The 9,796-nt window shown below is 35.7% G+C and overlaps 1 protein-coding gene and 1 long non-coding RNA gene across 3 annotated transcripts; one reads left to right on the forward strand and one right to left on the reverse strand.

The window, feature by feature from the left end:
• Positions 1–1,785: 1,785 nt before the first annotated feature.
• On the forward strand, positions 1,786–5,851 carry LOC149892665 (uncharacterized). The gene is made up of 2 exons (XR_016450169.1): positions 1,786–1,882; positions 2,690–5,851. It is a non-coding gene; the product is annotated as an uncharacterized LOC149892665 (long non-coding RNA).
• On the reverse strand, positions 2,530–9,796 carry LOC149892666 (uncharacterized). Of its 2 annotated transcripts, XM_090080027.1 has the most exons (5): positions 9,743–9,796; positions 3,671–6,490; positions 3,372–3,437; positions 3,056–3,112; positions 2,530–2,897 (listed from the first exon to the last, which is right to left on the reverse strand). In XM_090080027.1, the coding sequence occupies exons 2-5, from the start codon at positions 6,459–6,461 to the stop codon at positions 2,578–2,580; spliced, it is 3,234 nt and encodes a 1,077-aa protein (XP_089936153.1). In that variant the 5' UTR covers positions 6,462–6,490; positions 9,743–9,796; the 3' UTR covers positions 2,530–2,577. The 2 variants fall into 2 exon arrangements, with proteins under 2 accessions (XP_089936153.1, XP_089936152.1); XM_090080026.1 differs by lacking the exon at positions 9,743–9,796 and having other exon boundaries at positions 3,671–7,495.

Genomic DNA, 9,796 nt, shown 5'->3' on the forward strand with positions numbered 1-9,796 from the left:
TAACAAAGTTTAGACTGCATAAAAAACCAACAACATAATAATCTACTAGGCATGTTTAAGTTGAATTAAATAATGTCCTTTGCGCAAATATAGGAAAGTTAGAGTAAAAATCCATAAAAAGCCTCGATACTTTGCTGAAGAAGAAGATGACTATATGCAACTTTTTAAAATTGTGAGCTATCTATATCGATTTAGGTCCTTTTTGAGTACTTTTTCAAAGAAAAGTTAGCGCAGTTTTCCCCTTTTAAGATTAGATTATGAAGCTTGACATAACAAAACACAAAACTAACAAAGGCAAGATAAAATATAAGGTAAACGCAATATAATGTATAGATGAAACTAAAGTTAGGCTGCATAAAACAAACGGGTAACAATACTCTTCTATGTATGTTTACATTGAGTTAAATAAAATCCTTTGCGCAAATATAGGTATGTTAGAGAATAAAAGTGCATAAAAAGCCTCAGTACTTTGCTGTAGAAGAAGTGGATGAGTAGATACAATTTTTTAAATTTGTGTGCTATCTCTATCGAATAAGTTAGTTTTCGAGAGTTTTTTCAAAGCAAAATTAGCGTAGTGTTCCTCTTTTAAATCTAGATTATCTCAAAAATAGATTTCGAATAGTTTTTCAAAGAAAGGTTAGCGCAGCTTTCCTCTTTTAACATTAGCTTATGTAGCTTGACATCACAGAACACAAAAAGATAAAATAAAATATAAGACAAACGTAAAATGAAAAATAGATGTAGCTAAAGTTAGGCTGCATAAAAAACCAACAACATAATAATCTACTAGGCATGTTTAAATTGAATTAAATAAAATCCTTTGCGCAAAAATAGGTATGTTAGAGAGTAAAAGCGCATAAAAAGCCTCGCTACTTTGTTAAAGGTAGTTTTTGAATAGTTTTTCAAAGACAGGTTAGCGTAAATTTCCTCTTTAAAGTTTAGCTTATGTAGCTTGACATCACAAAATATAAAACTCAAAAAGACAAGATAAAATATAAGATAAACGCAAAATAAAATATAGATGAAACTAAAGTTAGGCTGCATACAAAACCAACAACATAATATTCTACTAGTTATGTTTAAATTGAATTAAATAAAATCCTTTACGCAAATATAGGTAAGTTAGAGAGTAAAAGTGCATAAAAAGCTTTACTTTGCTGAAGAAGAAGATGAATAGATGCAACTTTTTAAATTCGTGAGCTATCTCTATCGGTGTAAGGTAGTTTTTGAACAATTTTTCAAAGAAAAGTTAGCCTAGTTTTCTTCTTTTAAGTTTAAATTATGTAGCTTGACATCACAAAATACAAAACTCAAAAAGACAAGATAAAATATAAGATAAACGCAAAATAAAATATAGATGAAACTAAAGTTAGGCTGCATACAAAACCAACAACATAATATTCTACTAGAAAAGTTAGCCTAGTTTCCTTCTTTTAAGTTTAGATTATGTAGCTTGACATCACAAAACACAAAAAGGCAAGATAAAATACAAGGTAAACGTAAAATAAAATAGAAGTCAAACAAAAGTTAGGTTGCATAAATACAAAAACTGCATTGCCAAAAATAGAATTTGTTGTCTAGAAAGACCTTTTAAACTTTGTTTCTTTCGTTTTTTGACTTAGTGAATCGCGATCTGGTTTTTCTTAGGCGCGCTTGTTTCTTAGTTGTTTTTTTTGTAAAGAAACTTTATTCAGACGTTTTTTTTTACGCAACTCCTTTAACATTATTTTTAACAAAGTATTCTTTTATACGTGTTTACATTGAAATAAAACCCTTTGCGTAAATAGAGATAAATTAGAGAGCAAAAGTACATAAAAAGCCTCGCTACTTTGCAGAAGAAGAATTGGATGGCAAGATTCGTGTGCTTTCTCTTTCGTTTAAGGTACTTCTTGAATATTTTTTCAAAGAAAAGTTAGCGTAGTTTTCCCCTTTTAAGTTTAGCTTACGCAGCTTGACATCACAAAACGCAAAAACCAATAAGGCATGATAAAATACAAGATAAACGTAAAATAAAATAGAAGTGAAACAAAAGTTAGACTGCATAAAAACAAAAAAAAAAAAAAAAACATAATATACTTCTATGTATGTTTACATTGATCTAAACAAAATCCTTTGTGTAAAGATATGAAAAAATAGAGAGTAAGAGTTCATAAAAAAGCCTCGCTATTTTGCTGAAGAAGAAATGGATGTCTAGATCTTTTAAAATAAGGAACTTTTTGATTTCTTTTTCCGAAAAATGGTTGGAGCAGTTTTCCTTTTTTAAATTTCACTTATGCAGTTTAACATCACAGGAAATATTATTTTGCTTTTTAACAAACTCTTAAAAACATCAGAAGTAATTCTAAATGCAACTCTATTAAAAGTTTTCACAGAATAACAAAACGACTTCTTTTTTTTTTTTTTAAAGATAAAAAAAAGTTTGAACTATCTTTAAATAAGAAATGTGAGAACAGTTTAACAGAACTTCTTGTTTATTATGTCTTTAGCGAAACAGATAAAAATATTTGCAAAAGCATAGATAAAACAAACTACACAAAAGGCCCATCTTTATTGCCAAACTGAACAAACTTATCTAAACTACATAAATGGTTTCACGATATTGCCATATTGAACAAACTTTTCTAAACTACCCTCTTTTTGAATTTTTAGCTTCATGTTTTTAATTTTGTCTTTAATATGGCTTTGGTAGGAGTACTTTTGCAAGACATGAATGAGCTTGTCACTGCTATGATTTGCCAAGATGCCAAGGTAATCTTTGTACGAGCAACTTGAGCTTACATCTGTAAACACGTCTTGCAAGATGTATGCCAACACCAAAGCTGCACATCGTGGAAAACTTCTGGTGTTGAACCATTCGTTGTGGCCAGGGCAAGCATTCAGCTCTTCAACTATTTCATCTAAAATTTTACAAACTCAAGTCATAACACAAAGTGATTAAATCAAATATTCATTTGGTTCTGAAGTAAGACAAGATTTATTCTGTTTTTTTATTTATTTTTTTTTTGTTGACCTTATTGTTTGCACTGATAGCAATAACTGGTTTTTGAAAGATTACCTAAATGGCATTGGCTAACTTCTGCTTTGTTTTCCTTTGTTCTTGGCTGAGTTGATCCTGAAATAAAATAAAACCATGTTCATTTTTCTAATTCATAAAAACCATCAACAGTTTCTAAGTGTTAGAGATGATAACAAGCTGTGCATGATTTCTAACGGTGATGTTTCTAACTTCATCATTAGAAATCGGGTAGACACAACTTTCTAAAAGTGCACTTAGCAATGATGGCTAGTTTTTGTTAACAGTTAACCATCTGAAATTGTGCAAGAAGAGGTTTGTGTTTATATATCTTTGTATAAATTAGGTTTTACATTACCGATGAGTTCTTGAGTGAAAGATGGCATTTCCAACTTGATTTTTTTTCTTCTTGGATCTTTTACTTCTAAAACATAATCAGTTTTAGTATCATTCACTTGTATAAACATTTAAGCAATCACAGAATTAGTCCTGCAACAAATACATACACACTTCTGTGTTGTTTTTTTGTTTTGTTTTGTTTTTTTTACAGCTCTAACAATAACAATAGGGCAAGGAGTTGATTTGGGCATTTTCATTTTTTGAAAGCGTGTTGAGATTTGCATAAAAATCAAAAATCAAAAATCAAAAAGAATTTACCTCTGGATGTAGAGGCAAGACTTTGGCTAAATAGGCTACCAACAGATTGAACAGCATAAGGTGAGAGCTGCTTTGCAAGAACAGTACCAGCCTGTTGGACAGGAACAGCTGAAACTGGATCAGATGAAAGAAACAAACTGGGTTTGGCCAATGTTTGCTGAAAAGCAACAAGGCTAGGAGTCAGAGGAACAGAAAAGACCTCTTTTGAAGGACAGAAAGCGACTTGCTGAGAAGGAGAAGCAGAAACAGGTTTGGCAACCACTTGCTCATTAAAGTAAACTGGAGAAAGTTTTGCATGGTGTTCAATAAAATCCGGTTCATCAGGAAATAATGTTAATGCAAGAGGAGAACAAGCTGTGCCAACAGGAACAGCTAGAGTCTGATCTACATCCATACAAACAGCTTGTTCGTTAGGAACTAGTTGTGCAAGAGCAGGGGATAGTTCAAGAACTGGACCAGCGATTGTTTGTTCAGATGGAACAGACGAAACAGGAGTTGAGGTAGGTTCACACAAGAAATCTACGGCATGGTCGTTGCTATCCTCTAAAGGAACATTGTTTTCTACAGCTGGAGAAAACGGAACCACTGTGGTACAGCTGAAAGTAGCAGCACATTCTTCAGAGTCAGAACCGGAGTCTAAATCTTCCTCAAAGATGTCCTCAACCTCATGAAAACCGTACTCCTCTGCATTAGTTTGGAGCCAGTCCATCACATCCTTCTCCTTCTTTGGTGGTCTCTCAGACTTTTCAACAGTCAAAGACTCTATGACTCCGAAGGACTGTCCGATGCCCAGGGCAAAGCGCAACTCCTCTGCAGCGTTCCACTGGGACACATAAAAGCTATCCATTGTGTTCCTGCTGTGCTTCATGTAGAGTGTAGCAAACCGCTCGCGATCTTCTTTGCTGTTGTTGGCAAAGTAAGTGGCTATCGAACCGCGAATGCAAGTGGGAGTAAGACGCTTCATGGGAATGTTTACTTGGCTTTTTCTGAAGCAGGACGTCAGGCAAGAGGAGATAGCAGAGGAACCCATCTGGTAAACAGGCACTCTAGTTGCACCGAGTGTCACACATTCGTCTTTGTTGGGTCTCATCGATGGAAAAAGGGGCCTGTAGCAGTCGCTCAACTCCAAAACAGTCTTGGTGTCTGCAGCCATGTAGTGAGAGTCGTTGACAAGAAGGTCTCTGTATCTCAGCAAATAAATATCGATCAACACTTTCAAGTCGTTCGGCACTAGAATGTTTTTGGCTCCGTACTTGTATGCTGTTTTGTAGCGCTCTTGCACAATGCAATATCCACACTCACTCTTCTCAGCAGCCATGTAGTCTCTAATGTTTAAAAGAGCAATGTTAGATTTTCTTAAACTGTTAATTACAGTGACAGAGAGCAGAAGATGGTTTCGTAGAGACACAGCATTGTCTCTAGTCGGTGTAAGAGACGGCTTTCTAATCGATTCCACTAACTGTCTTACGTATGCAGACTTGCCATATTCGTTCAGCAAACTGACATTGATGATGTTGATGCATTTTTTGCTTTTCACAAGGCTCCTCCTCAAAGAACGAAAGGGCCTCAGCACTTTTTGTAACTCCTCCACCTTGCAGCGCAAACGTCGGATGGCCTCATGAGAAAGTCCGAAATAGACATTCCTGGCTTCACTGAAACGAAACAGGAGACAAAGGTAGACAAGGCGGTTGTACAACGTGTGACAAGACATGGCTTTTGTTTGGTCAAGTTCACTCAGCTTGGAATTGAGCTGAATGTTTTTAAAGTGCATGGAAAAGTATCTATCCTCCAAAACGTTGGAATTGGTGAGAGCGTTCGGGTGCAGCGTCAGCGTGCTGTCACAACATGTCAATATTTCAACAACTGCATTTTTGTAGATCTTTGCTTGTGACAAAGTGTTGTTGTTGGCTACCACAAGCCACTTTTCAAAATCTCTGAAGAGCTCATCTGCTGACTGGTAATAAAAGTGAAAAGCATCTTTGTCCAGCTGAAACAAGAGTCTCTTATCTTCTGTCAAGACGGAGGAGTTGGAAACCAAGTGCTTTAAGGAATTAAAATCAGAGTCTAGGACGGATTCGGTGTTCAGCTCTTTGTTTTCTACAGAGGTGCAGTGGTTTGCAGAAGGAGCCTCGGACGAACCAGCAACTGATGAGGGCAAGCTTAAAAGAGGATCAGAGGAAAGAACCGGAGAAGAAAAAGAGGAGGAAGGCCCAGGAGCAGAGGATGCAGAGCCTGATGCAGACGCTTGTTCAGCTACTGGCTTAATACCAAAGAAGGCAGGTCGAATAAATTGAGGGACATAGAGCTTGTCGTTGTCGTATCGCTTTGCCTCTGCAATCTTTTGTTTGATCGTCTTGGAATCGTAGAAATGAGTCTCTTTCAAGTGTATGTCCAGTCGGTCGTAATACTTCCAACATTGCAAACAGGGGTAAGGTTTTGGACAGCCGGACTTGCGTTCGAGACGAGCATGCTGAAACTTCCTGACCATTGCAGAGTAAAAGATGGAAGCTTCATCCAAAGTCCAAGAATGATCTTTTTTAGTCAAGTGTCTTTTAATGCTTGTGGAGGAATGTTTGCACAAAGGCATCGGACAGCTAACAGCGTACCTCTTCTTGGTACCATAGAAAGGTACAACCCTGTTTACGGAGCCACACGCTGCAACTAATGCGGCCCTGACTTTGTTTTTGAGCTTTAAGTCTCTCTGTTCTTGTGACTGCCTTCTTTTCTTTTTTTTCGCTTTAGAGTTCGGAGAAGGGGCAACAACAGTGTTGTTTTCTTGTGAAGAAGACATGTTCAGGTGTTTGTTTGCAACGGTTTATGCTAAAAAAAAGAAGACAGTTAGTGAGAGTGTTTTTCTTCTGCCTGCATCCTGGAATCCTGGAATGTTTACAACTGCAGGGAAGAGCTGTGTTTTTTCGAATCCTCTGCAAAAGAGAAAAAAGAAAGAAAAGAGAGCAACAAGAAGAAACAAAGTTTCCACTAGCAAATGAAAAAGAATGAGAGCAACTAGCATTACATGCATGGTGGCAGCAGTGATTGCTATTATGAGAAGGAGAATGAGAAAAAAAAAAAAAAAAAAGAAACAAATAAATAAAGAGATGGAGTTTGAGAGGATCTCGCAACCATATGACTCAAAGAAAGAAACTGTGTTGAAAAAAGGCAAGAGAGGGCAAATAGAACTTGCTAACAAGGACAAATGACAGACATAACTACAACAGTAACAACTCTCATTGCAAGCATAATAACAACAGCATCAGCATCACTGACTCAGAGAGTGTTGACATAACAAAAAAGAAAACAAAAGTACAAGCCAAGTGGGGGAACATTAACAAACACTCATTGCAACTATAACAACAACAACAACAACAGCAACAGCATCACTGACTCAGAGGGTATTGATAAAAAAAAACAAGCAAAACAAAAACAAACAAAAAAACAAATAAAAAAACAAAACAAGCAAATTGGGTGAACAGTAACAACTCTCATTGCAAGCATAATAACAACAACAGCATCAGCATCAGCATCACTGACTCAGAGAGTGTTGACAAAATAAAATAGACAATAAGCAAGCAAAGTGGGTGAACAGTAACAACTCTCACTGCAAGCATAATAACAACAACAGCATCAGCATCAGCATCACTGACTCAGAGAGTGTTGATAAAATAAAACAGATTATAAACAAACAAAGTGGGTGAACAGTAACAGCTCTCATTGAAAGCATAATAACAACAACAGCATCACTAACTCAGAGGATATATAAAAAAACAAACAAACAAACAAACAAAACAAAAACAAAAAAAAAACAAGCAAAGTGGCTGAACAGTAACAGCTATCATTGCAAGTAAAATAACAACAACAGCATCAGCAACATCATCACTGACTCAGAGAGTGGTGATAAAATAAAACAGATTAAAAAACAAGCAAAGTGGCTAAACAGTAACAACTATAAATACAAGTAAAATGACAAAAGCAGCAACAGCATCACTAACTCGCAGGGTGTTGATAAAAAAAAAAGCAACAAACAAATAAAGCAAGCAAAGTGGGTGAACATTAACACTCATTGCAACTATAATAACACCAACAGCAACAGCATCAGTGACTCAAAGGGTGTTGATAAACAAAAACAAAGGCACAAACAAAACAAGCAGAGTGGGTGAACATTAACAACACTTATTGCAAGCATAATAACAACAACAGCATCAGCATCACTGACTCAGAGAGTGTTGATAAAATAAAATAGATTATAAACATGCCAAGTTTGTGAACATTAACAAACACTCATTGCAACTATAACAACGACTACAGCAACAGCATCACTTACTCAGAGAGTGTTGAGAAAAAAAACAACAAAAAAAACAAAAACAAAACAAAACAGAAAACAGAAGTACAAGCCAAGGGGGGGAACATTAACAAACACTCATTGCAACTATAACAACAACAACAGCAACAGCATCACTTACTCAGAGGATATTGATAAAAAAAACAAACAAACAAACAAACAAAACAAGCAAAGTGGCTGAACAGTAACAGCTATCATTGCAAGTAAAATAACAACAACAGCATCAGCAACATCATCACTGACTCAGAGAGTGGTGATAAAATAAAACAGATTAAAAAACAAGCAAAGTGGCTGAACAGTAACAACTATAAATACAAGTAAAATGACAAAAGCAGCAACAGCATCACTAACTCGCAGGGTGTTGATAAAAAAAAAAAGCAACAAACAAACAAAGCAAGCAAAGTGGGTGAACATTAACACTCATTGCAACTATAATAACACCAACAGCAACAGCATCAGTGACTCAAAGGGTGTTGATAAACAAAAACAAAAGCACAAACAAAACAAGCAAAGTGGGTGAACATTAGCAACACTTATTGCAAGCACAATAACAACAACAGCATCAGCATCACTGACTCAGAGAGTGTTGATAAAACAAAATAGATTATAAACAAGCCAAGTTGGTGAACATTAACAAACACTCATTGCAACTGTAATAAGAACAACAGCAACAGCATCACTGACACAAAGGGTGTTGATAAACAAAAACAAAAACACAAGCAAAGTGGGTGAACATTAACAACACTCATTGCAACTATAACAACAACAACAGCAACAGCATCACTGGCTCAAAGGGTGTTGATAAAATAAAGAAATAAAAACAAAACAAGCAAAGTGGGTGAACAGTAACAACTCCCATTGCAAGCATAATAACGACAACAGCAACAGCAACACCATCACTGACTCAGAGAGTGTTGATAAAATAAAATAGATTATAAACAAGCCAAGTTGGTGAACATTAACAAACACTCATTGCAACTATAACAACGACTACAGCAACAGCATCACTTACTCAGAGAGTGTTGAGAAAAAAAAAACAAAAACAAAAAAAAAACAAAACAAAACAGAAAACAAAAGTACAAGCCAAGTGGGGGAACATTAACAAACACTCATTGCAACTGTAACAACAACAACAGCAACAGCATCACTTACTCAGAGAGTGTTTATAAATAAAACAAAAAACAAAAACAAGAAACAAAAATACAAGCCAAGTGGGTGATTACTAACAGCGCTAACAGCAGCAACAACAGTGTCTTTAGAAACAACAAACAAGTACAACAGCAACAACTGCTTTTACAGAGTATAACAATAACAACAACATGGCACTAACAACAACAAAAGGGTTGGAATAAAAACCTGTAGGCAAAAGGAGAGCTGCATTCAGACAAGATCGATTACAAAGAGGCTCTTCTTTAGGACAGAGGAGAAACTGCTTTTGAGGGACAGAGGGACTTTTGTTGTTGTGGTTGTTGTTGTTGTTGTGCAGAAACCAACAAACTTTTATTGAACCGAATATAACCGAATATAACCGAAAGTCTTGTTTGCTTCTGTTTTGTGCCATCAAGAAGGGAAAACAAAACATCACAAAACAAACGAAGCAAACGAAACAAACAAACAAACAAACGAACGAAACAAACAAACAAAAAAAAAAAAATTAAAAAAATTAACAAACAAACAAACAAACAAACAAGCAAACAAACAAAAACAAATAAGAAAAACAGAAAACGCAGTACCGAAACCTCGCCATTTTTTATCCTTCCTCAAGCTTTCTCTGGGCGCCAAAGACC

This window comes from Hydra viridissima, unplaced genomic scaffold (assembly GCF_058129835.1).
Source record: "Hydra viridissima isolate aposymbiotic clone 2 unplaced genomic scaffold, HvirCarnegie_v1 scaffold_2, whole genome shotgun sequence".
NCBI classification, from domain to species: domain Eukaryota; kingdom Metazoa; phylum Cnidaria; class Hydrozoa; order Anthoathecata; family Hydridae; genus Hydra; species Hydra viridissima.

Excerpts from the sequence above, each read along its gene's own strand:
- LOC149892666 (XM_090080027.1), bottom strand. The coding sequence starts at position 6,461 with ATGTCTTCTTCACAAGAAAACAACACTGTTGTTGCCCCTTCTCCGAAC. Across the intron at positions 3,113-3,371 it reads TTTCACTCAAGAACTCATCG|GATCAACTCAGCCAAGAACA; the intron begins GTAATGTAAAAC and ends ATTTTATTTCAG. Across the intron at positions 2,898-3,055 it reads AGTTAGCCAATGCCATTTAG|ATGAAATAGTTGAAGAGCTG; the intron begins GTAATCTTTCAA and ends GTAAAATTTTAG.